This window comes from Poeciliopsis prolifica, unplaced genomic scaffold (genome assembly GCF_027474105.1).
Source record: "Poeciliopsis prolifica strain line A6 unplaced genomic scaffold, Auburn_PproV2 SCAFFOLD068, whole genome shotgun sequence".
NCBI lineage: Eukaryota > Metazoa > Chordata > Actinopteri > Cyprinodontiformes > Poeciliidae > Poeciliopsis > Poeciliopsis prolifica.
The window spans coordinates 2,160,783-2,188,428 of record NW_026562443.1 but is presented as its reverse complement, the minus strand read 5'-3'; the positions used below and the strand labels follow the sequence as shown (position 1 = coordinate 2,188,428).

Genomic DNA, 27,646 nt, shown 5'->3' with positions numbered 1-27,646 from the left:
CAGCCAACCAGGCAATTCTGTTCCTCTCTTGTAAAACAGTATCAGGCTGTCAGCCGCAGCACAAGTCAGAGATCAGATTTACAGTGAGACGGGCTCCAGGTTTATGGGCCCTTCTGGTTCACAGCCAACATGTTTTCAGTGGAGGAAATGATTTGATGGTCATTTTTTATTCCCAGCTTGAAGAAGAACTTGATGAGCCACATGCGACGCATTATGCTGCTTTCTATGTGGCGTCTGATTAGGCGGATCATTAATATTTATGAAGGGCCTTCCTTAACAGCGAAATGGAAAACAGACAGGTGGAAAATAGCCGGCACAAACGTAAAACTACGTGCATCTGTAGATTTGGAGCAATCAGTGAGATTTGAAACAGTTACAGGTTCTCAGATGTAATTTTGTTTCAACCGTTTTAAGAAAAGAAGAGGCGTTGCTGTATTTTTAGAAACTGCAGAACTCCAGAGTGGCTGAAGATTTTCTGCTCAACAGCAGAGTCAAGATGTAAAACAATAAACTACAGGTTTATTGTTTTACTCCTGGTTTAAAACAATAAACTACAGGTTTATTGTTTTACTCCTGGTTTAAAACAATAAACTACAGGTTTATTGTTTTACTCCTGGTTTACAACCATTGCACCAACCAAAAATGTAATAAGGGTTGAGAAGGTAAAACCTACGAATGGAATGACTATGGATTTTTTTTTCTTTTGTGTGATGAAGCCTACGCAGTTTTTTTCTATTTATGAGATTATGGGCAAAGCATAAAAAAAAAATCATTTGAAAATGTAATAACCTCAGTGTGCGATGGTAATAACATTGCTTTTCTTTGGGAAGACGATGTCCTGAAAACAATGGGTTACATTGATAATATGTGAGACAGATTCCAGTTTGTTCATATAAATAATAAATCTTCTTCACACTCGAGGGTGACTTTTTAAGTACCACATGACTCTATGATTGGACCAATCCTTTACTTATATCTCCAATAGAAAAACCATCAGACAACATGGGATGAATTTCCACTGTTATGCTAATGGTTCTCCACCATATCCATCCATAAATTGATTTATCCTGAAGATATAAAACCCGAATGACACTAAACTTTATTCGTTTAAATTCTGACGGGACAGAAGTTGTCATCTTTGAAGCAGAACCTGTGAAAAAAGAACCTGGTCACTCTGTCACTCGACCTGGACGGCGTTGAAACTCCGATAATAAGCAACAATCTCAGTTCAACATGGGATTTGAACGAAATGTCCTGGTCCAAAATAACAGATTTCCTTCTTTTATCTCCAGATTGTAGACTGGTTGGGTGAACTGCCATGCACCCGCCATGCACCCTGCTGAGGGTGTAGAGCTGGTCCAGGAGTTATTCCTCATGGAGGAGCACTTTTATATGTGGTGACTTGCAATACTAAAAGCTACATATGTGCACTGAAAGGAAAAGATGGACAAAGAAATATACTTTTTTTCTTTCATACACAGATATGTAGATTTGTTTGGCAGCATTTCTGTTGGCTCATGGATTTTAAATTGAAGTTTCTCTTGTGTCCGACTGAACCGTTCTTAAGTATGTGGAGAGTACCTTTCATTTCCCCCATGTCCAGGGTCTGGCCCAGCTGCTCCAGCAGATCGGCTCTGGTGGCGTTCTTCTTGTGCTTCTTCCCGTCGTAATGCTGCTGAGCCATGCCGGGGTTGTTGAACCAGGCGTTGCACAGCTGGCAGTATCGATCTGAGTCGCGGCGCTGTCGCGGTGACATCATGGGAGACGTTTCTGGGGAGCTCTTTACATCACTGTGGGATGCCTCTGATAGAAAAACCGGGACAAAACAAACGTGATCATGAGTCTGCAATTTGGTCAGCAAGTTTAAAGAAGCGCTTTACCTAGTGAAGCTACAGGTGAATCTTATTTATCGATGCATCAGTGTCAAGCTGAATTACTTTTATGTAATGATCATGTGACCATTCGGTCATTCCAATCCTCTACGAGGCGATCAGATAATTCTTAGCCAAATTAGTCAGACAGCCAGAAAAACCCAAGATTAGCTTCATCCGCCATGTATCCCTTGGTAAATGAAGCATAATATGAGACGAAGTTATATAATTGTGTCATTTCTGTGATGTTTGTGATATAAGAAAGCTTAGATGTAAAATGTAAACAAAAAAAAAAAAAAAAAACAATCATAGGAGTTGAAAAAATGTCAACAACAAAATTGAATTCAGTTTGAATGTCTTTCATACTTTTACAATTGTGATTTCACTAAAATAATAATTTTCAGAAAAACCTCTACTTTATGGCCAAAAACAGAGAACAATATTAAACACAGTCATGCATTTATGACAGACAGACAGACCTTACTTCTTACTACAAACCGGCCCATTCTACTGGTTTTATCCATCCTGATGGATAAAATAATATAAAAAACAAAAATCATTATCTGGTTTACACCACATACCAGTTTAAACTTAGACATCCACGAACCATTCACACATTGCTTCCTGGGACGCAAAGTGGTTTGTGTCCTCTGTGCTCCTGCAGATCTGGATTTGTGGATCCCACAAAATATCTACCAAAACAGCAACACACCAAATAAGAAGCTAAACTACAAGCTCCCTTACAGCAACTTAATGCTGCCGAGTTCTCTAAAAATAAAAGGATACGACCAGCCATCAGGGGTGAAAACACAAGTTTGTCTTAGCAAGCAGAAAGGGAACAAGGCAAAGGATTTAACGAGCTCTGATCTGCAAAGCTGAACCAGCGGCCGCGGCCCTGTGATTGGAGCCCTCAGAATAACAAGCTGTTATCTTCATTAAATGCCTGAAGAGGAGAAGCTAAATTCTCCTTGGCAAACGGAGGAAATAGCCCGTTCTTCTCAAGGCGGGGCCGTTTGTGCTTTCACGCATGGATGACGCCGTTAACCCCAAACACCGCCCAGGGCTCCCGAAACAAAACGCCACTATCAGCTTAATCAGTTTTAACACTCCAGCACTCAGATCACCCTAAGTCAACATTTAGTGCTGTCCCATTACGTACCATTACACCAGTCAACATTTCGAAATGGCAAATCCGGTGGAAAAAACAGCCACGGGGGGCAGACTGTGAGGAACCTTTGCTGTCAGCATCTGGCTGAAGCTTCCCCGCACAGCGGCGGGCGCTCGGTTCTGCACAGCTCTCATCTGAGACTCGGTGGTTGCAGGACGACCTCTTCAACTAACTAATGCAACGTCAGACCACATCTAGACCTTGCAGGCGGTTCAGTGAGCAGCTTCAATGCCTCGTTCAGAAAGCACGGCGATTTAGATCAGGTATGATGGAATCAACAGTCTTTGAACGGATCAGCAACAGCAACATGCTGGCAGTTATCTGGCAGCCCGGGATGACGGATGAAAACAATACAGACGCTGTTCTGAACTCACAGGGAGGGAAATATTTACCGAATCCATCACAGAACATAAACAGTTATTGCAGTCAACAGCGTGATGCTTAAGCATGCATTATGTCTCATATTTATAGCGTCTCGTTTGTAAGCAGAATTTGAATGATGCTGTACATCATCATCATCAACTAATTTCAGTTCAGTGGATGTGAAACAATGCACGTATTTTGCAAGGCCGTTGTTGGTAATTGCCGTGATTTGATTTGCAGGCGTACAGAAAGTTATTAATCATGAATTCTGCAGTCTTGAGACAATTCTGTAACTACAGGGTGTATTATATTTAATACTCTGGGGGAAATGCATTATAATTCTGGCAGACAGCCAGGCTTTAGCTAAAGCTATTTTAAGGTAGATTTACAGTTGAAGCTTTAAACTGGGTGTGAGGGCGTGCGCACTAATAGGACCTTTGTGCCTTGACCTCACTTCCTGTTGCAGCGCCTGGATGTTCACCTCCAAATTTTTGTGACTTGGCCTGAATGTCACTCAAAATGGATGATTTGGAAGTTGTTCATGTCAAACAGGTTTGCCTGCACCAGCATTGACATTATTCCTCTATGAGGGCTCATTTTTGGAGAATGAGTATAAAATGAGACAGGTAATCTGTTAAAAATAAGTAAATAAAAAAATGTATTCCTCTAGCGATCTTACTGCAATTTGCAGAAACACACCAGTCCCGATCAGAAATGACAAGTCAGAGCCAGGAGGAATGGCTTAGCAGTGTCAATCATGTTTATGCACGCAGTGCTCACACCCTTTCTCCACGCAGTGAGGAGCCGTCAGGTGTGCTTGTTCAAACTTAAAGTCCACAGTTTTCTCAGAATGTCCTCCTATATCTTTAGAAGCTGATGCATTGAACTGAATCGTCCTGTCTGCGTCTCCTGCACCTGGTTGCACACTGAGGGGCTTTCATATGACCAAACCCAGAATAATAACAATTACATTAGAGGTTAGTTTTTCAAATAACTGATATGCCCGTTAGACCTTTTTCCAGCGCTGGCTCCGACACACCCACCCATCCGTCTTAAAGAGCCATTGACTGATGGTCTTGTAGGTCTCTACTGGCACTACTACATCATTACTCATATTTAATAGTTAAGGTGAAGCAAAGAAATGTGATATTGGCCTAACGGTGTTGAAAATAACGGCACAAAACCTGCAAATTTAGGCGTTCTGTTTTCTAACATTAAAGTGGAATATAACAGTCATCTTTTCATCACTTGTGGTGCTTTCTGTCTCAATACTCCTGTAAGCAGCTGTAAGGATTATTCATATTTCACATGTTTTCACAATGCAACCTCAATCCAGCATCTTTGCTTTACAGGATGATGACGAATACACCAAAGTCTGCTACCAAAGAGGTGTGTTCTGTGAAAGTGTTTTCCAAAAGTTTATTTGAGCTTATAGTGTGTAGCTTTCAGGGAGGGTTCAGCTCCATTCAGAGTGCAGAGGGTTTTTGCTCGACACTGCACCAGCTGCGTCCAACACTCTAAATGAGAAGACCTTCACCAATTTAAAATACATGTTTAAACATCAGCAAGGAGAAGCTGCAGTTTACTAATCTACCACATGGAGGGGCAACCCACAGGAACACAGCCTAACATGGCTCTTTATAATTTTACATCCATTCATCTTTCCATCTGGGGATGCACGATGTTATTGGCATGGTATCGGTATCGGTATTAGCTGTAAACTGTAATTTTGGATATCAGCCTTTCCATCAGCAACATTCACTGATATAAAAGGTTTTTTATATGACAAACCGGGGACGATTACATTTTGAAAATGATGTAACTTTATGTTATTAAAGCTAAAGTTTAATCAGTAATACCTTTAGAACAAATTTATGTCAGATTATAAATTTTTGGTTAATGTCAAATTGTCATAACGAAGACAATTTGAATGTCAACTTTGTACTAAAAGTGTCATGATTTACTGAATGACACTTTATGACAACGGTCATAAATATTCACGAAGACTTACTTGTGTTCATGACAGGTGGTCATGTCCTGTTTATGACAGTGTTATGACAGTCTTATTCACAACCCGTCAAAGTATTACCAGCTAGAACTAAACCTCCTGTGTTGTATTGTATTGGTCGTGTCCATTATATGTGGGATTGTGTTTTTGGTGCCAGCAGGCAGGAAGAGTTGGATCCAAACGACCAGATAAACAGGACTTCCTGCTGACATTGCTTCTGTAGTAATCAATATCCCAGAGCTCCAGGTGTGTTGGATTTATCCACCAGGATGTGTCTGGGTGCCTGAACGACAGACAGCGGAGCTTTGATTAACAGTTTTAGAGAATAAAGTCAGCTCTGTCCAGGAGGCTGCGCTTGTTTTAGTTCCCATTAGCAAAGAACAACACATTTAACATTTTAATGATAAAACCTCAAAGCATTTTGTTTCTGATGGTGAAAGTTAACTGTGCATATGGCTTTGTAATGGAGTAAAAATAATTAGATGTTAAACTTTGTACTTAAGGTGAGAGTGGGCACTGCAGGCGTCACATTCAAGGCAGTAAAAAAGCCCGGCGAGAAAAAGTGAAAAACATTTGCAAACGTAAAAGTTTTCCCCTCATTTCTCATATTTGCTTGTTAGTGGGGAGAGACCCTGGTAGCAGGGTGTCAGCTCAATTGATGGCTGAACCAACCCTCCCCGCTTTTTTTTGGGCTGAGCTGGAGCTTCTCCTGTTCTGAACCATTGACCACAGATGGCATCCTTAATGACTGTGTCTGTCACTGACACATGGCAGGGAGAGCAAAGAGCACAGTGTGCTGTCAGAGCACTGCATCATCACGCAGCATTCCGAGCATCTAACTTGAGGAAATACAACAATGTGCTGCATATCTGAACATTTGAAATGCTAAAATGAGAGAGTCCTAGTGTGTTTCTGGCGTATTTCATCAGTGACAACAGGGAAACTCAACGTTGCTGTTCGCCTTAGGCTCTGCAGCAGGTCATCAAACCGGGGCCTCGACTTTATGATGTGTCCCTGCAAACCTGAATCAAATGATTTAATTACATTCTCAGTCTGTAGTCAAGTTCTCCAGAGTCCTGCTGGTGACCTCATTATTTGACTCGTGTGTTGAAGCGGAGACGCATCTAAAAGTTGCAGGACACCTTCGTTTGAGGCCTGGATTGGAGAACCGCTGCTCTACAACATCTCTGTTACTAAATCTGGCTTTTTTTTGCTTTCTAAAAATATGCGTTACAGCAGACCTCTGCATATGGTTCACAGAATACTGGCCTGTCTGGTTTTTTTCAGTAGAGCAAATCTGAAATATCTTGGCTATGCATTCAGGTTGATGTATCCACAGGCAGCACATTATCCTCACTCGCTTTCTAACAGATATATCCTGAGAGGAGGAGCTGTGTCTGGAAGGCGGAGCTACGTCCACTCGGGAGCTTAAAGGATTTCTCAAACAAGCATTAAAGAATCAAGGCAGTAAATTCTGTTTCTGATGAAGAAATATCACAACATGACTAAACTAAAAAAAAAAAGATAGATTTTAGATAACACTGCCCCCTTTAAATGTGCTCAGTTTCTTTGACACTCGTGTATCCTAGCGTTGTCTGATGAGTAATAAAATTAAGAGAAATGAAACACTAACCAGCATTTCGATGCACTTAGCAAAATGTAATGTTTCCTGGTTTACTGTGTGGCATCTTTTGTGCCTTTGTATGTTTTTTTTGTAAAGGTTCTGTTGGCTCTAGTGGCCTTTATTTCAGAGTGATCAGACAATGAGAGCGAAAGAGAAGACATGCGAAAAAGATCAAACCGGGAATTGAACCTGCAACGGCTGCAACGAGGACTCTGGCTGTGTCAATGCGCCACCACATCACCTGGTATGTTTGTGTTTTTAATGCACTTTTAAGCACTTTGAACTGCCTTGTCACTGAAATGTGCTATACAAACTATTGATTGATTGATAAGACTGACAATCAGATGTGGTTTTATCATGCTAATAACTTAACAGTAACTCCTGAAGCAAACATCAGCTTGAGAAGAACTATCATGGTGTTTGTGTCACTGCATCTGCTTATACTAACAAAACTCCATATGCTTCTCTTTCAGCTTGGAACTGTGAAAGATTTACAAGCATAATGTCAGGTTTTTATTATTTTAGCTGTGCAGGACGCCACGGTTAGACACTTCTCTCACGGCAAAGAAAGACCAGCTTGAAAGAATAAATCAAAAGTTTCAAACTATGGTTTCATTCCAGTTTTCTCAATCCCCTCAATATGCATAGGAAAATGCAAAATAAGGGACAGTTTGGCCCTAAAGTACCGAATAAATTAGTTCAACACAAACTCTGCAGCGAGAACAAACAGCAAACCCCATTTTTCTGCATCCACTTCTGGTTCAATCACTGCCTGAGAGCATAAATATTTCAAGCTGCCTAGTAGATTTAAAGAGAAGCAGAGAGATCGATGCAGAGCCCCGGGATAAAAGTGAACGGAGCCCACAGGTGAACGAACGGCAGGCTGTAAACGCAGCACATCGAGCCATGCTGCAGAGGTGACCAAGAAACACCAGCTAGGGATTTCTGCATGGTTTCATTTAGGAATGAATTTTTCAATGTGCTTTCTTTTCTTAAAAGACAAAAAACAAGCATTCTGTAGCCTCTGCTGGTCTGACGATGCAGCGTTTTTGTGCGTTTTTTTGTGTTGTTTTTTTTGTCTTGTGCTTCACTTTGGAGTGAAAATGCTACAATGGTTGTGCAATAAGAGGAAAATATTCAGCTCCTCCTTTCTGACCAAGACTTTGGCGCTCCATTAAGTAGATTGGGTCTTACCACAAGTAATAAATACATTTAGGACGGTTTGAACAATGCATAGCTCAGATAAACAACACCATCAAGCCCGCCGCCTTATCGGTCCGCACAGCGCCTCAGCTGCGCCCAGAGCAAAAGTAAAAACACGGAGCTGCGGAGTGCATATAAATGACCCGGTCAAGCAGAGAGCCAGGATGCGCTCGTAAACAAACAAAGCTCACGGCCAAACTCTGCACATACACGCATGCCATGCGTGTATGTGCAGAGTGTGTGTGTGTGTGTGTGTGGGTGTGTGTGTGTGTGTGTGCTCAGTGACTGAGTTTCACACCAATTTGACAGTAAAATGTTTGCAGTTTGTGGCTTCGTGTTAAAGCTCTCACACCCCGTGACCTTTGCTCATTATTTCCACAGCTGCCGATTTGTAAGAAGATTAAAGGTGAGCAGCTGTTAGTGGTTCACAATCATGCCAGCCTTCAGTCAGCCTGAGTAAGAACTGAATATCCCTACAACCTTTGTTCTCCTCAGTGGGGCTGCAGCAGCAAGCGACGGGCAAGTTGAAGAATGTGGGTTTACAAAAAAAAAGTACAAAAACAAAACAATGAAAACAAACTAAGAAAATAACAACAGTAAAAACACATTTAAGCATAAGCAAACCCCGAGCCGGTCAGCGTGTGATTAAATTCACAGTGATTTGAGAAAAGCAGATCCTCAGCCAGATGTTAGGCAGTAATGAATGTTTCCCCATCATTTCAGAAATAAAGTGGTGAACTAATAGCCTGACAACATGAGAACGTTCCAACAGCACCAGCGATAATTTGGCCTGTAATTGTCACAGTTTGTGGGTGTTTTGCATTTTGGGGTTGCAGCTGTGCGCATCATGTTTAGTGATGAAAAGATGGAGCGCGTACGCAGACAGGTACTGATGACAAATTTAAGCAAATGTTGTTGTTTTTTTCAATTATAAAACACAGAAGAAAAACTGGGACTTGGAAAGGAGTTAGGTGTGAACCAGGGTGTTAAAACAGAGTCTGGCGCTGAACAGAGGAAAATCAAGAGCTTGGATGAGCAGCAAACAAGTGAAGCACATGAGAGACGTTCTCCATAACCCGACAGCAGACAGTTCCTCGGTTCCACTGGGTTCAAGTCCTTTTGCTGCAGCATTTTATGTTGGTGGATCTTCCAGATCAAATCAGAGTGAATTACTGACTGCTGAGCATCCACATTATTCTCAAACTCCGTTATTTATACTCAGAGCATTTTCACAATATTATGTACCTTTGGTTGTGATGGCAGGCTGTTCTCCCAGCAGCAGTTTGAGCCTCTTAGCGTGGATTTTACCCTGGTAGTGAGACTGTGCCACCACTGCTGAGGTGAAGGACATGTTGCACAACGTGCAGCACTTGTTCTTGTCCACGTCGCTCTCATCGCTGCCCTGCAAAGGAAAACAAAGGCACCAAAATGATCTGATGGTCGAGGCACAAACCCAAACGTCAAACAAAACCAGGTACCAGTTTTGTGAGGTAGACGTTGCCATGGAGCCCATTTCCCACCCATAATTAGACGGAGACTGTCTTTACAGGAGAGGACAGGCAATGAGTGCAATCTGCTTTGCTTCATCACTCATTAATTATTGTGGGTTTGATATCTTCTGGAAAATGTTATTCGGTTTTATATGCAATAGGAAAATCCTTATAGGTCATAAAGTACAGCAGAAAGAAAAATAAAGGTCATAACAAATCACAACATTATTGTATCTTGACCACTTAATTTCTCCAACATTTTGTTCAAACTTTTTTATCATTGACCAGTCGGAAAAAATACACTCCACATGCATGCAGCTAGAATTAATACAGGGAACTATAGATGTATTCATTTTGTAAAATGTATTCATTAAGCGTTTTATAATTAATTGTTAACACTTGCATCTGTCATCATTACAGTCACTGTTCACGCATCCATCCACACTTCCTGTCAATTTACACAGTATTCAAATTAATTAAAAAAGCAAATGTGAATAGAGACCCTTTTTTGTTTTGCTTTGTGTTTTTGTTTCACATTTTCATTAAGAATGCTGGAAAAGAGCCAGAATGCAAATGCTGCCAGCTGGCACCGACTCCGCCGAGCCGTTAAACACTTCAGTCTTTTCTCTCTTCTCTCGCAGGATCCAATCGGGGATTTCAGCAGTACTCAATTACTTTCAGCAGTACTCCATCACTTCCCCCGGCCAGCAGAAGGACTCTTGTGTTCTCGGCATTAGTCGATACGGTGGAACTTTTTCCCCTCTGTTCTTCAGAGACACAAAAAGCGAAAATGAAGGGAGTGGTCATCACTCACCAGGCTGTTCAGGGGGGAGAAATTTACTGTTTTATCTGATATTTTCTGTCAGTTTTGTGAGAAGACTCAAAAACGATTATATTTTCTGTTCAGCAGAGATGCGCCGATCCCATATTAATATCTGGAATGGTCCTGATATATATTTTTCTCAATTGTAGGATCAGGTATCAGAAGCTAAACCCAAGGGGCCCATCTATTCACTCTAATGCTATGATTTGTCTCGCTTTAATATTAATTAAAGCGAGACAACGTTACACTTGTCTCGCTTTAATTAATAGCAGTAGCAGTAAAGTTTACACAAAATAAAGTGTAAACTTTATTTTGAGTTCCTAATCGCATTTTCTGAACCATTTGAAAGGATTTTTTGTAATTTATTTCTACATGTTCAGCCAATGTGGTCAACCTGTCGTATCTTTCAGTTTCAGTTTCTTTATCATTTCTTTCACATCAGCTGTTTTACTCCTAATTGATTAGATTACAGTTGTGTTGTTTTCATCTGCTTGACCAAGTTTGTGAAACTATTGATGTATTTAAGTCTGCTGTGCTGGTGCAAACTAATCAAATGCATTGATATTTTAGTACAATTATGTCTGTGTTTTAAAAAAAAGAACCTTTAAAAACAAAATCAGGACCGTTTTTCTGAATTGGATTGGTAATGCCTGATACTAATCAGGTATCTGTATCCAAGTAAACAATGTGGATCAATGCATCCCCATAAACATTATTGTGAAGTAACAGCACGCAAAAAATAAGCAGAGATTTCAAAATACAGAGCTAAAGTTCCTTCTACACCAACAAGGAAACCACTGTCATTTCTCAGAGAAAAGCACAATTACATATTTTTGTGTTAGACTCTTTTTTTTTTATCACAATGATTACTTGTCATGTTCCTCCCTTGCTGTTTTTTAAAATTACATTTCTTTATGCGTGGATGGAGAAACGTCTCTCGTGTCTCGTCTGGCACACGAAGCTTCACCGATTAAATCGACATTAAAACAGGAAGCCACAGCTTGGAGTGGTTACTTCCATTCCCTGAAATTTCCATAAAGTCTTCAAAACATAATTTTTTTATTTCTTTTTTTTACTTGTTTTTTCCCTCTGCTACTATTTGCATATTTACAAGAAATAACAGCAACCCAACAACCGTCGTTAGAGAACGTTATCCTCAAGAGACTTGATGTTGATGGATGTGTTGGAACAACAGCGGTGACTAAAACTGTGTTCGAGAACGAGGAGAGTTTCTTCTTGCAGTATGTTAGTGCCCGAGTAACCGGAGCCTTTTAGAAGCCGCAGAGACAAAACACGCACACACGAAAAAACAATCGGGCCAACAGCCATGTAAATGTGGAGAGAATCATTGAATCATTTGTAACGGTAACTGGGTTGCGTTTGCTTCCAAAACAAAACAAAACATGGACTGAGACGTGGATCATTTTACTCCTCTGCTCCTATGAAAGCTCTCCTTTACCAGTTGGTTAACCTGTTTACAGACAAAGTCTCTGCTTTCCACACCGTGAGGAATAGCAGCTGAAGGTCACGTGACCCGTAGATCAACGTTTAATTTTCTGCGACGTGAAAGCATCTATTTCTCATCACACTCAAGTTGGAGGGTAATTACGCTAATTAACGATTTAGCTAATGATGCCCTCACTTAGAGAGGCAGGTGAAAAAAACGTCCTTTTTTCGTACAAGAAAGGTAGCTGACACTTCATAGTGGAGCAGTTTTATGTGATAGAAGAGAAGTGTTTGGTTCAAACACAAAAGCTTCCCCTCAGAGGAATCTACTGTAGATTCATTGTGTGGGAGGTTCTGAACTCAAGAGAGCAAACATCCAGCTGATAGATGAGCTGGATAAATAAGCTGTTATTTAGGTGATTCAATAAAGAAAACCAAACACACGCTCAAATTTAGAATTTTGTTTGGTTTTTTTTATCCCACAGAACAGAAATGCCAAGAAACTCCAACGCTACCAGACTTAAAGCTGCCGAACATAATTGTTACAAAAACTTATTTGGTCTGTTGAAACTGTCACTATGCCATGATAGTGTAATAACAGACAGATAAAGAGTGCCTTCTCCCAGTGCTAATTAAGAACAACCAATCAGAGCCAGGTGGGTCTTAGTGCTGTCAATCACTCACATGTGTGCGCCACTTCCCCCCTTTGCTCTCCACTACAATGCAGTTTTTCCCCAATTAGCTTAGCCTGTCATGAATGCTAAGGTTAATTAGCATAGCCACAGGTGAAACTGTTTACCTTGAACAGTGAGTTGTTTTCTGTCCTCAGAGGAGCAGCACGTTCACAAGGTTGATTACACACCTATTATAGCCAATGAGAGTTTTCACACTTCTTCTGCAAAGCATCTCCGCATGAAAATCTGTCAATTAATGGAAATCATCCTCATGCTAAAAACGTGACTTGTATATGCAGTGCCACTCAATGCCATGCAAAATAGTAAATATATATTTGTACCAACCATGTGAGTGTGGAGGGAATTTCACCTCAATTTTCCTCTGAAGAAGGAAAATGTCATTGTTCCTTCTTGACATTGTGCTAATACAACCCTGTGTGCTCTAGACCAGCGAATGAGTGAAACACTTATTTGATTAGCAGCTTCTTTTTACGTCTTTCCCTCTGAATTGCTGCAGCAACACTTTAAATCGGTTTTCCAGTGACAGTCATGGAAAGGTCTTTCCATCAGGATTCAAAACATAACGAATCTACTGGAGGGTAAATTGACTGTCCAGTCGCTAAAGTTTGACTCTTTTTCTAAACTTTCACTCTCAACGTTTTACAGAAACGCTGCGTGTTGTGAGCAAACGACTCCAATGTCCACAAGAAGAGAACCGCAGCTATTCCCCCCTCAGAGTGTGATAACAGAGAAGCTCTTCTGTGCTGTGAGTCATTCTGACACACACACACACGCACGCACGCACGCACGCACGCACACACACACACACACACACACACACACTGAGAGAGAACCCCTCCTCCTGCCCTTGGTCTTGTCCTTTACTAATTCTCATGTAGAAACTCTCTGGATCCTCTGTTTCTTCAGCCACCAGGGACGCATCAGGCGCAGAACTCCATTTTATATGAAGGATTTCACAGCAGCATTCGCAACAGGAGATGAGATGCTAACCTCAAACAGGCAGGATCCATAATTTCACGCTTAATTAAAGCTGTATAAACGAGGCGCTAATTGTAGAGGAATGCAATTAATGGAGTGGTGTAGGTGTGCGTTCCCAGCCTGACAGTCGCAGCATCACAGGCAGACAGAGTCTCAGCTGCATTGGACTGTTGAGCAGAAGGCGTCGCAGGAAGAAAAAGATCTTGCTTCTCCATTTGTTTCCCCAGAACCTCATGAGTCATCACAAAGCCAAACACACGCTCTGCCTCGGCTGCTGCTTGTATCGAAATCTCTGCTCAACGAGAAATAACAGAATTCTGCACTGGTACAATATAGGACTCTGCCACACTTCATAGAATATGTAACTAATGGAGACAGGAAGGGAGAAGGTGGAGGGGAGGGGGAGGCTGAGGGGAGCAGAGCTTGTTTCTATTCACATGAGGCATAATAAAATAATCTTTTTGATTTGCAGGCAGTAGATTCTCTTTGCTGTCAGCGCCGTGCAGCACATTTTCTTCTGGGCAAAAAGTGAAACCTCGTCTCCCTCGCCTCGCCTGTGTTTGCGCCATCGTGTTTGCGCCATCGTGTTTCGGTGTGTGCCGTCTCACTGCGTCGGGCTGGTGCCGTTTGTTTTTTGCCACCGCTTCAAAATTGGTGGTGAACCCACAGCCTCTCCTCCTTCCCCACCGCCGGGAGATTCCAGCGTTTGATTCCTCGCAGCTAATCCGAGCGTTGCACCGAACCCCCCGGGTGACGGCCAGTCGGAATCTGGACGGGCCCAACCTGGCTCGGCACAGGATGATGTCTGGGCTCAGTCAGGAGGCCGGGAAGCTCCAGCTACTCGTGTGCACGTCCCCCGAGGTGCACAGAGAAGAAATAGGACAGGACAAGATTTTTTTTTAAAAAGACTGGCTCCTAACATAGCTGTGGACAATCCGGTGTTTTCCTGCCAAGTGAAGCATGCAGGCGACACTAAGCAGACACTATACCCTACAGCTGCTGCAGCACACACAGTAAAGTGACCTTCATATTAAACCTGCAGGCCAAAGCGACAGCAGGGACACACACATCCTGGCTGGTCTCTTTGGATTAATGTGATATCGTTCAAAAAGCTGTGGAAACAATTTTTAATGTACGTTTTAAAATTTTAATAGAAACATGTCAGGCCACCAATGAATGACATGTTCCCTCATTAGCTTAAGCATGATGGATGGCTTGTATTTTGTCAGCCTTTTGGCAGTGGCAGCTTTGCCTTGCCTGGACAATTTCTTTTTACATTTTTTTTATATTTGCAACCAACTTTATGCTTTAAAGATTTTTTTTATGTCGTCAAAAAAGTAGCCTGGACCTCATTGAGACTTAGAGCTCTGGATGCTTTCAAGACACCAAACAAACAAATAAAAAAAAAACCCATGAAGTGGAGTCTAACTGGTCATCACTGCTGGTCTGCTCCTGGGCGGACTGGCCATCAGGCATACCGGGCATTTTCCCAGTGGGTCGACAGGTTTGGGACCAACAATCCTAACATTTTATTTACTCAAATCAAATCGATTGGCAGCCCACTGACACCGGCCAATCACCGGCCTTCTCCTCGTTTAAGGAGGGATGGATACATTGAAAACAGTGATCATGAACTACTGTTAATATTCTTCAGTCCCTCCAGGTCCTCAGAATTCTGCGATCACGGAAACTATCGCTTACTCTCTCCTTCAGGTATTTCGTACTTCATCATCCTCTCTGACCTGGACTAAATCCGTCGCCCTGTCCAATAGGCTGCCAGCGCATTGCAGGATTATGGCCAGGAGAACCAGTGGAACAAAGAAGGGCAATCTGCAACATATCCTCCCGTTTGCGTGAGATCAGATAACACCTTGTCCAGAGAGTCCAAAGAGTCTTTCATTATTATTAATAATTCTTTATTTATGCTGAAAAATCCCAAGAGATTCATCATCAAATCTGTGCCAACCGTTGCAGAAATATTTCCTGAATTTAAGGTTTAGCCAAGGTGGGACTCATAATTCAACATCAAAGCCCTGATTCAAGATTCTGCACAACCAGGTCAGGAGGAAGTTATGAGACCAAAGTTGATTCATCACTGAAGTGCAATCAATAATTGTAAACAATTATTGAATTCTGAGTATTTAATAGTTTATATGCAGTTAGTGAGGCAGGAATAGAGGATACCGGGATCCCTGTAAACCTGTTTTGCTTCAGCATATTGAACTCCTTGATTTTTGGAGATGGAGTTCTCAAACTATGACCCAAAATACCTACATATGTTTATTATTAACTTTATGTATCTAACCAGGATAAAAGCTCCTACAGGTCATGGCACCGATTGAAAACAGCAAGTGTATCTCAGACTTTCAGGGGTTAGTGTCAAAGACACAGATGTCCTTTGTTGCAAATGTAAACTACCACTTTACATGTGACGGTTCTGACCTCGTTACGTCTGGGACTGTAACATGATAAAATGTTACAGTCCCAAATTGTTTTGCAAGAGACATAACATAAATGTAGCCCTCCATGAATAATGTTTCAGAGTCAAAGGATGATGTTACATCCTTGTCTTGTTCAAGAGGCAGTTCTTAGTAAGCCACCTACTGATGACCCATTTTTCAAGGTGCTTTGATTTTTCTAAATGAACTAATTCCAGCATCAATTTTTTTTCTTCCTGGGAAAACTGCACTGCGGCTCTCAGGGAGTCTACGTTTCTATGATTTTCAATTATTCAACATTTACGCTGTGTGATCTCACACACTTCCAGCTTCCGGCTACATATGGCAACACTTTTCACTATGAAGTGCTCCACTGCCCTCAGATATGCACGCCTGGGGTCCTTCTTTATGCTGACCTCTGCTCTCAGAGAGAGGCTTTAGCCAAATCACGGACCTTTAATAGACACTAAGAGCAACAATTCACATGAAACCGCTCTGCAGTGAAAGATGGAAGCACTTAGAGAAGACAAATGAAAGAGTGAGGGATATGTTTCAAAGTGACAGGAGCTGAAACGTGAAGTTATGAAGGTGAAACTGTGTTCCACTTTCCTAAGTCTATTTTTTTAGTCCGTTCCAGCTGAGGAAACATATTTAATGCATAACCAGCAGGACTAAGGAGGCGTCCTGCTTTTTCAGAGCCACGAGAAAGGTCTGAGAGTTGTCAATCAGTCTTGTGTATGTGCTACTCAGTGTGCTAATATCAGAGAAACAATGTGCCGTTCCAGAAAAACTCATTAGTGGCTGTACTAACTCGCCTTATCAATCATGGCAACACGAGGGTGATTAACAGCGCTAAGACCCTCCTCCTGGCCCTGATTGGTTGTTTCTGACCAAGTGGTGTATTTTTGTCAGGGGTTGTGGAACCACAGGAAGCTGGAGTTATTTACAGATTATCTGTGTCACACAAAATATCAGGCCACAGTGACGGTTTAAAGAAATAGGTAAAATTATTGTTTTTGTAAAAGTTGCAAACCGCAGCATTAAAATTTAAACTCATGACTGTCAGAATTATTTAAACAAACAAAAAAAAACATTTGTTGACTATGACGAAATGAAACATGGGAGGCAATAAGCTATGCATTGTCTACAATTCTCTTCTGCTGTTTAAATTATGTAACAATCAGCACTAATGTGCAAATAACAATCTGCACCAGCGTTACAGACGTGTGTTGCATCTGTATGCAGTTTATTCTTAGGCTTGCCATCTGTAGCTCATTTTGTGTCCTTTAATCATATTCAAATTAAATAGAAATCCTTATGTTTGAACCTTTTGGAGACAAAATTAAGTTTTCAACATATTTTTCTGGATTTATTTCTCCTACTGTAAATATTATTGAATTCTGAGTACTACATGCAACGTCATGGCTTATGTCAAAATCATATCCTTATTGCTGGATTTATTATTTCATAGATCTGGTCTATGAAGGCCATCTTGAAGGCTGGTCCTGCTTCAGCCTTCAAGTTGAGAGAGAACTTAAATCTAGACAGGTCTTGTTTTTTTCAATGCTTTTTGGTCATGCCTTTGATTTAATGTGTTATATGAAATATGCCGTGTGCGCGCGTCTGTGTGTGTGTGTGTGTGTGTGTGTGTGTGTGTGTGTGTGTGTGTGCGCGTGTGCAACGAGAGTGCAATCTGCTGGATATTGCTCAAGGTGGGATTGAGGCAATGAAGCGCAGGACCACAATCACTTCTCGTTCAGCGGAGCCGGGGCAGACAACTGTGCCATCTCCAGTGCGATAGCTCCGTCAGGATCCTGCAGTGTCGCTGACGGCCTGATTTAATCAGAACTGGCAGCTGAATAAACTGGCAGGCAAACACCAGAACCACCAGATCAACTACACAAGTCTGCACACATGAATATGCATATGGGATTTACTGCTGCTAGCTGAACTGTGCCAAAAAATCCAACAAGCTATTTATATTCGACAAGTCAACAGTTGAGTTAATGGGAATGCTGTACATCTTTTTGGTAACACTGGTGTCCCTTTGAATAATTCAGTTCAATAAACGTCTCAGCTTTTTTTATGGCTGTGTAGAGATTCATGCAGTCCGGAGCGCTTTTCAAAGCATTCAGTCAGTCACACTCCGATGTGTGTTTACATGTGTATTCCACTGAAATTTAGAAAGTAGTGTAAATCCTGGAGCTTTTCCATCCCGTTTCTGTTTGATTTTCACTTTGGACTTTGTTTTTTTCTTCTGAGAGGCAAAGAAGGAAAGTGAAGGTGAAAGGAGATAAATAAGTTTTTACCAGACAAAAGTGTGAGCTGATAAAGTCACAAAAATGTTACTGATTTAGTTAGATCAGATTTCTTTAAAAATCAAATTAGAATGAAAACCTGAACTGATTGAAAAAGACGAATGTCAATTTTTAATCCAGTGGTGGAAAATAGTCCTGATTCAGTTTAAAAAAACACACAGCTTCCCCAAAACAGTTTTTTTGTAACCCAGTGTTATTTGAAGCATTAAAGTGTAACATAAAAAACTAAAGGAAGAAATCTCTAAATAATCTATAATACATGTCTATCGCAATATAACAAACTCTAGCAAACAAACTGAAAGCAACTTAACTGCTCTGTCTGGTATCTGACAACTGAATTGGCAAAGCTGTCAACAACATATTGATTTCTTGCAATAAATTTATCCCCTAATTTAATTGGCAATCTAATCTACAACTGCAATTATCATCCCTCAGGCTTGTATGCTTTATGAACTACATCAGGACAGCATTTCTAAATTTTTTATGAACCAAAATCTTATCGCCTTGTACAACCTCCGAGCTTTTTTTTCTTTTCTTTTTTTTTTGCAGTCTCAAGGAAAATAAAGTTGTAGTGCAATTCTTATGCAACCATCCATATCTGTCTGAACTTCCTTACACTGCAGAAGATTAAGTGTGATGTGACATTGACTCCAAAGTGTCACAATAAAGCGATAAAACTGGGGTTTGCAGTTAAAAGCTCCATTTTTCATACTGTTGATCTTATTGGCGCGTTTGAGTTTCCTTTGCGGTTCACCTCTAGCAGTAACAGAGCAAAACTTTTATTCGATCTAACCAAATCTAATCAGTTTGGTAGGAAACATGAAGAACCGGAACCCTACACTAGAAAATGTCTAGCTACTCATCAAGAACATGCTACCGACTCCTGCCCATCCCCCATGAGAACATGAGAGCAGGTTATCAAAGCGACTGGCATAACCAGCAGCGTGTCCAGTTGTCAGCCCATTAGACCAATGGGTCCATATGTAGGGCCGTGCCAGGTCAGACACACTCCCAGTGTCTGGAGGCAGAGCTGCTGAGTATATTTTTAGATTGTGCCACCTTTTAAGCACAGCCTGGTCGCATCACATCTGTGTAGTTTAAGTGTAGCTCTCTTCCATCATGACAATGTGCCCTTTTACGAAGGGCCTAAGGTCGGCCACAGACCCAACAGTGATTTACTGTGACACTTAAAAAAACACACACACACCCCCACACACACACACACCCCCCACACACACACACACCACACACACACACACAAAAGTTGAGAACCAACGTGCAAGGCTCACGCTGGATTGATCAAAACTTTCCCTCGTTCTGCTGAATCCGAATGAGATGATGAAATTTTTAATTGGGTTATTTTTCATCTCAATCCGCCTGTGGCAACAGGAATCAGGTTGCTCTGAGTCGTACAGGACCTAACCTACTGCTGGAAATTAAAGCACTGAAATGAAATGACACCCCAGTAACGTTGCTCTACTGAACGTCATCGCTGGATGCTGCAAGGAGATTATTCCACACCTGTATTGAATATTTTAAGCATCTATTAATGTGTTTAGAAAAGTCAAAGACAGTCTGTGTATGTAGATAAACAATCTTTCCTTGGCGCTCCAGCTTCCTGCCACAGTCTAAAATATAGTAAATATATACTATATTTTACACTAAACATATATATATATATATATATATATATATATATATATATATATATATATATATATATATATATTATATATATATATATATATATATATATATATATTATATATATATATATAGTTAATCTTTTCATGTTAAACAAATAAAAGAGGATAATTAATTATTTAATCATTATTTCATCTATAATTTGAGTCATTTGATTGTTTCCATAGAAATGATCAGAAGCAATACCTTGTACAGATTGGTACAGATGTGCTTGCATTGTACAATGCGAGTCGGATTCCTTAGAGCTGTTGAGTAACGGCTGCCTGGTTGTTCTTCCATTTTCCACATCACTGGACAGCATTGCATCTTTTTAGCTGTTGGGTGGATTTGAGGGTCAAACCTATTTGTTCAGGCTGCAAATCAATGTTAAAGAGCAAACACTGCTTCACCGATAATATTCTGGTCTTTTTCTACCACAGTCAGCCAGGTGTAATTATTCAAAATACAAAGTGTTTCCCAGCCCAAGCGTTGATGTACCAGGAGCATGTGGAACGGAGTGGTGCCACCTCTCCTCTGTCATCTGCGTGGTTCGACCCAGGACTGTTTTACACCTACTTAATGCAGACAGCAGACATGTACAGAAGGGGCTTCATTTATGTCTACGAAAAGCAAACTTATAAAGAGCAACACCAGGAAACCACACCCACTGTGACAGTTTTTCTAGCCCCTCCTCTCAAAGATCATGAAGGTGCGTTTGGGGAGGAGCTGCAAATTTCTAATTTGGCTGAAGAAAATATTCCAGATGAGAAAGCAAGTGAGCTTTTTGAGGCTGGAGAAATGTAAGTGACCGGGACAGAACATGTGTGTCCTGATAGGTTCAGTTATTTAAACATTCACAATTTGAGACACAAAAATTTCTGGGATAAAAGGGTAAAAAGATTTGACAGGTTTTCTGTTTGCAGGTTTCTCTCTGGGCGCTCCAGCTTTCTGCCACAGCCTAAAACTCTGATTATGCATACATATATATAGATAATCTTTTCATGTTAAATAAATAAAGAAAATTATTTTAATATTTAGTCATTATTTTATCTATAATTTGAGTCATGCAGAACTGATCTGATCGTTCTGCATTAATAGTAATATATATATACTCTTAGAAATACCCTGCCACAGAACTGCAGTGAGCTCATTGATGAGGTCACAGATGACCTCATGTACATCACAATAGGTCAAAGAAGTTCAGAGACTTTGAATGTTAGAATCTCAATACACTGAAACATTTCAGATCCAGACGGTTCGTCGAGATTTGACTTTGTCTTTCTGAAGGATGTTTATTGATTCCAAGGCGCTTGTCCCCCGTCTGTCTCCAGCTTGGCTTTGGGCTTGGACATGCAAAACAATGTCAAAACAACAAGTTAATGGTGGTAACTATGGCAACCAGTGACCGTTTAAAAGCCCACTGACATTTTCTGCAGTCCGGTTGCACGAGCTTCTGCCGCTCTGACTATCAGACGAAACTGTGACGTCACAATGTGACATCACAATATAACTCCAAAAGCAGAATTCTGACATCACCAGCGAGTATATAAGCTTCTCACATTGATCTACTTTCATCACAACCTGCTAGCAGCCGTTGTTGATACTTGTGTCTTGAGAATTTATTTAGCAGTTCACAGTAAGACTTTCAACTTTGTTTGGTGCTCATTTCTTGTGGAGATTGACATCAAACTTACCGTTAAATCTTTACTGAGTTTCTAGAGAAGTGATTTATCTTAGAACCTGAAACAAGCAAAGATCACAATGCAGTCCAACCAGCCTAGAGTCGAAGAGGTTTCATCTGACAACATTGTTGAAAGGGAATTACAGCCACCCAAGCCACCCAAGCGCAAGAAGAAGGTGTCATTTGCAGTCTGGTGGGAGCTGTACGCGCCTGAGGAGTTAAAGATTTCTGCCAAAAATATCAAACAGCAGGACGCTTCACTGGTGGTTGAAAATGAATCGATTGCCAAAGCACAGGAGACAGTGGACCAAAAAGGGGACAGACCAACACCTGAGAGTGAGTCCAATGAGAAGAACCAGGTACCATTTAAAACCTGGTCGGAGGAACACGTCCCCATTGACCAGAGATTTCTGCAGGAAACATCGAAAAGCAGAACGATTCACTGGTCAGTGTAGAAGAGTCCATCGCTAGAGTGCAGGAGACAAATGAAATAGCAGACTTAGAGAAACAGCCCTCTAAGTCTAAGGAACAGCCACCAACAACCAGGCGCCACAAGAAGAAAAAGATACCGTTTCATATCTGGTTGGAGAAACAGGCCTCTGCTGATCTAAGGACTTCAGCTGAAAGTACTGCAACGGAAGACGTTTCACCAGCTACCAAAACAGCATCGATCTCCGTACTGCAGGGACAATCGACGTTGCAGGGAAGGAAGAGTCCTTTAAGTCTTGTGCTAAAAATGTTTATAAGCAAGACACTTCTCTGCCTGAAGAAGTTGGTGATCAGGAAGATTCCTTGAAAAAGGAGTCTTGCAAAGAAGAACTTGTGATTTCTACGCAACTGGTCACCAAAAATAAATCCATCTCCAAATCACAGAAAAAAGCAGATCAAAAAGGGGAGAAACAGGCATCAAAGACAAAGCGCTTCAAGAAGACGCCGCTGTTATGGAAATCTTTCCCAGAGTCAGACGCTTCCATAGATCTAACGTTTTTGACAGAAAATGGTGACATCAATAACAGTCCTCTGCCGAAAGAACCATGTTATCAGGCAGCTTTGCCCAGCAGCGGAAAGAAGACATTTTGGAAAGTGTTCCCTGAATCAGAACCTCATATTGACATAAATTTCTTCGCTGAACATATCGAAGGGCAAGATGTTTCAGTTCCGGCAAAAGACGGTGAACAGGCAGCTTCCTGGGAAAAACAGAGTTGTTCCAAGGACACTGTGATTTCCACAAGTCAAGCAAAGTGTGCGTGTCAGACCACATCTACGGAACCTAAATTGGGAAGTATCGCACTACAGAAATACTTAATGAGACAGCTTGATGAAATGTTCGATGTAAATCGTAAACTAAATGCTAAACTCAAATACCAGAAAGATCTGTTGAGGAAAGTACTTTCAGAGCAAGGACAAGACAGGAAGTCAACTGGGTGGGGCCACAAGTGGGTTGAGTGATAGGCATGATAGGAAAAGAACTTCTGTTGTTGTTTAATATATTTTAGATAATATTAAAAAGCCAGGACATTAGTGCTCTTGTTCATCCTTTGTCAAATTTTTATACAACCAGATTTATTAATTAGAGGGAGATTTAGAAAAACAAAATGTAAACATGTAAACAAATTGGGAAAAAACATATATTGTCATGTTCTGTGGTTTTCTGTGTATTTATTTTGAGTTTCTGTGTCTTCTGAGTCTCCCTGTTGTCCTGTCTGATTACTCCCAGGTGTGTCTTGTTTCCCTGATTATCCTCAGTGTATTTAATCCTCTGTGTCCTTTGTTCCTCGTCGGGTCCTTGTTGAATGTGTTCCCAGTTTGTTGTCTGGTCCTTCGTCTGACCAGTTGCTACCTGCATTGAGCTCTGGTGTCCGCTCAGCAGGGTTGCCTGTGTTTTTGGATTTTTGGACCATTAAATAGATGATTATTCATCTTTACCTGGGACTCCAGCATCTACCTCACCACCACCACCACACCACCATAAGACAGAAGGGCCCAACCAACAAGTACGGTGAGGCACGCTAGTAACATCATGGATGCAGAGGTGTTGCGGGACACTGGTGGCAGTTGTGGCTAGACTATATTCAGCTCGTCAATGCTTGGGCATAGCCGCACGCAAGGTCATAATGCTGGACAAGTGGATCCCGCGACATCTGGGGCTGGCGGAGTTGCAATAGGAGGCAGAGTGGCAACACCTGACCACTATTGCCGTGCTGAAAGGCGGCCCTCTGCCTCTCAAGCCGGATTTCCGCTCCACCAGCCCCTGCGTCGCTGGAGCCACTGCTTCCGCAGCCTCTGCTCCAGCCTCTGCTCCAGCCGCTGCTCCAGCCGCTGCTCCAGCCGCTGCTCCAGCCGCTGCTCCAGCCTCTGCTCCAGCCGCTGCTCCAGCCTCTGCTCCAGCCGCTGCTCCAGCCTCTGCTCCAGCCGCTGCTCCAGCCGCTGCTCCAGCCGCTGCTCCAGCCGCTGCTCCAGCCGCTGCTCCAGCCGCTGCTCCAGCCGCTGCTCCAGCTGCTGCTCCAGCCGCTGCTTCCGCAGCCTCCGTACTACTGGCCATGGGGTTCCAGGTGGCCATCCTGGCACCTGGCTGACAGGCTGTGAGATAGGTGGCCTGGCCTGCCGCAGCGGAACCAGCTCCTAGTCCCAAGCCTGCCACCGCTCCTGAGCCTGCTTCAGCCTAACCGTTCCTTGCTGCGGCAGCGGCTCCTGCTGGCGCTCCCGCCAGTGCTCCTGAGCTTTCCGCCCCAGGTGCTCCTCCAGTCAGTGGGTTTAGTGTTTCCTCGTTGCCTCCCTGTGACTCTCAGTTGCCCCCTAGTGCTCCTCCACAGTCGACCCCCGGTGTTCCTGCCCACATTTGCGTAACAAGACGCAAAATAGTGGCGTTTGTCGTACATCAATGACCTGGCTGTAAAAAGAGTTTAACAAAAAAACTACTCAGATCATCCATCCATCCATTCTGGAAAAGGTCCATCTTAACTTTGTATTTCTTCATCTCTCATGTTCTTGTACTTGGTGCCTGAGTACTGTCTTTATGGATTAAATTGTCAGCGCTGCCTTTGTGGCTTCAGTCTGGGCCAATCACCTATCCGCAGGCATGTAAAGTGCAACGGATCAATTGTGCTTTTGTAGTCTAACCTCTGCAATAAAATACATCCTCAGGTACAAAAAGACACACTTGAATGTCAGTGACTAAATCCTATTAGCTGAGTTTTCCATTGCACTTTAATTTATTTGTCAAGAGCATTTACACTAAGTCCTTCCACAGCATATCGTTCACTGCAGCTCTGGAAAACATAAACAGTCCAGCTTATAACACAGTGAACCCAAAGCTGTTATAAGTTTAGTTTATAAGGCTCAATCTAAAGGTTTAAATATTTTTCACTAATTTCTCCATTGCACACAGTTTAATGAAACAAGCCATTGATAGTGTGATTGTTAAACTGCAGTTATAAATGTGGACTTTGGTCTTTACATTATATATTGACAACATAATGTATGTTAATACATTATGAAGTGGGTTTGTGTGTCACATAATTTTGACACAAGCAGAAAGCCTTTTAGTAATAACTGTTTGATTTTTTATAAACAAAAATGCACAAAATGTTTATATAATTATGGAATTTCTATCAAACCTTATGAAATGGTCCATTTTACATAATGCACATTTCATAAGATCCATCCATCCATCCATCCATCCATCCATCCATCCATCCATCCATCCATCCATCCATCCATCCATCCATCCATCCATCCATCCATCCATCCATCCATCCATCCATCCATCCATCCATCCATCCATCCATCCATCCATCCATCCATCCATCCATCCATCCATCCATCCATCATCCATCCATCCATCCATCCATCCATCCATCATCCATCCATCCATCCATCCATCCATCCATCCATCCATCCATCCATCCATCCATCCATCCATCCATCATCCATCCATCCATCCATCCATCCATCCATCCATCCATCCATCCATCCATCCATCCATCCATCCATCCATCCATCCATCCATCCATCCATCCATCCATCCATCCATCCATCCATCCATCCATCCATCCATCCATCCATCCATCCATCCATCCATCCATCCATCCATCCATCCATCCATCCATCCATCCATCCATCCATCCATCCATCCATCCATCCATCCATCCATCCATCCATCCATCCATCCATCCATCCATCCATCCATCCATCCATCCATCCATCCATCCATCCATCCATCCATCCATCCATCCATCCATCCATCCATCCATCCATCCATCCATCCATCCATCCATCCATCCATCCATCCATCCATCCATCCATCCATCCATCCATCCATCCAATCCATCCATCCATCCATCCATCCATCCATCCATCCATCCATCCATCCATCCATCCATCCATCCATCCATCCATCCATCCATCCATCCATCCATCCATCCATCCATCCATCCATCCATCCATCCATCCATCCATCCATCCATCCATTTTCTGTACACCTTGTCCCTAGAGGGGTCAGGAGGTGCTGGTGCCTAGCTACTGCAAAACATTTTGGGTGAGATGGGGTTCACCCTGGACAGGTCGCCAGGCTGTTGCAGGGCAATACAGAGACAGACAGGACAGACAACCACACACACACACACACACGCGCGCACGCACGAACACACAAACACACAAACACACATAAGGAGCTGTTTCCTTCATCAACATGTCCATTCAGATCTGCTCTCATCACCACTTTCTGCTCCATCAAGATCCTTACAGAATATCTTTCTGCATTACAGCCAACGAGTAAATTGACCCAAATCTCCTTGATTTTCGGAGATCAATGATTGGCCAATACTTCCATGTGAGGCAGATCTCATCAATTGATCTCATCAATTGATCTCATCAACTGATGAGATCAACTGATCAAAAAAGGTGTAAAAATCAACTACTGTTTGGTCTCCTGTGAGAGAGGTTTGACTGTTGGGTCAAAGGTCATGCAGTCAACAATAGCAATGTTTCAGAAAAAAAAATCTGTATTTACCAAAATTGGGATTGGCAGACTTCTTAAAAATCGGTAATCAGTAATCGGCCAGATTATTGATCCACACTACAATAAAACAAGTTAAACCTTGCTGCCCTTCCTCACATAAAACATCTACCGTTCTCTTCATCACATCAGCCAGCTTTCAACCTGGAGCTAATCATTAAATATGAAGAGAATAGCAATCTGTCCATATGAGAAAGGGATAGAGTTGAAATAACAAAAATATAAACATCGGCATAAAAGGGAGAGATGGAAAATAAAAGAAGTGAAAAGAGAGTGGGAAAAAAGCCAACGGTATTAGCAAAATAAAAAAAGAATAAAGATTTACTGGAAACTCAACAAGATGATAAAAGTAATTGAAAAAAAATGAAAAAGAAAAATACATGAAGCTGAAGAAGAAAGGACACAGCATAACTCACAGTATAAAAAGAAACAAGATAAGAGAGAAACAGAGCAGATGAAAAAGAATTGGACAAACAAACGTAATTGACCTAAAAATGAAACCTAAAAAGGAAAGAATAGGAAGTAAAAACGGCTAACAAAAGAAATAACATTCAGAGAAAACAGGAGAGGAAAATAGATGACAAAATGTGAGATAAAGACTTATGACCGGGATCATTAATTGATTAAAACTAGGGTTGCAAAAAGAAAATAAAAGTGATGAAGGAAAACTACCCAGAGATGGAAGGATGAAGGTGGGAGAAAAGATGTGATCGTAGGCGTGTGACAGAGGGAACAGAGAGCAGGAGAGGAAATTAGAACGAAGAAAGACAGACAGGCGGAGCAGAGCGGAGCGAAGCGAAGGGATGAAATGGGAATGGAGAGGTGAACAGAAACAACAGC

The 27,646-nt window shown here is 41.8% G+C and overlaps 1 protein-coding gene across 1 annotated transcript in view; it reads right to left on the bottom strand.

The window, feature by feature from the left end:
- Positions 1-1,581: 1,581 nt before the first annotated feature.
- LOC129351595 (zinc finger matrin-type protein 4-like) overlaps positions 1,582-27,646 on the bottom strand; it is a gene marked incomplete at its 3' end in the record, with an annotated part of 56,308 nt that continues 30,243 nt past the window's right edge. The window contains exons 4-5 of the mRNA XM_055020517.1: positions 9,483-9,639; positions 1,582-1,803 (exon numbers count right to left, since the gene is read on the bottom strand). Coding sequence (XP_054876492.1) covers positions 1,582-1,803; positions 9,483-9,639 — 379 coding nt within the window. The remainder of the gene's footprint in view (positions 1,804-9,482; positions 9,640-27,646) is intronic.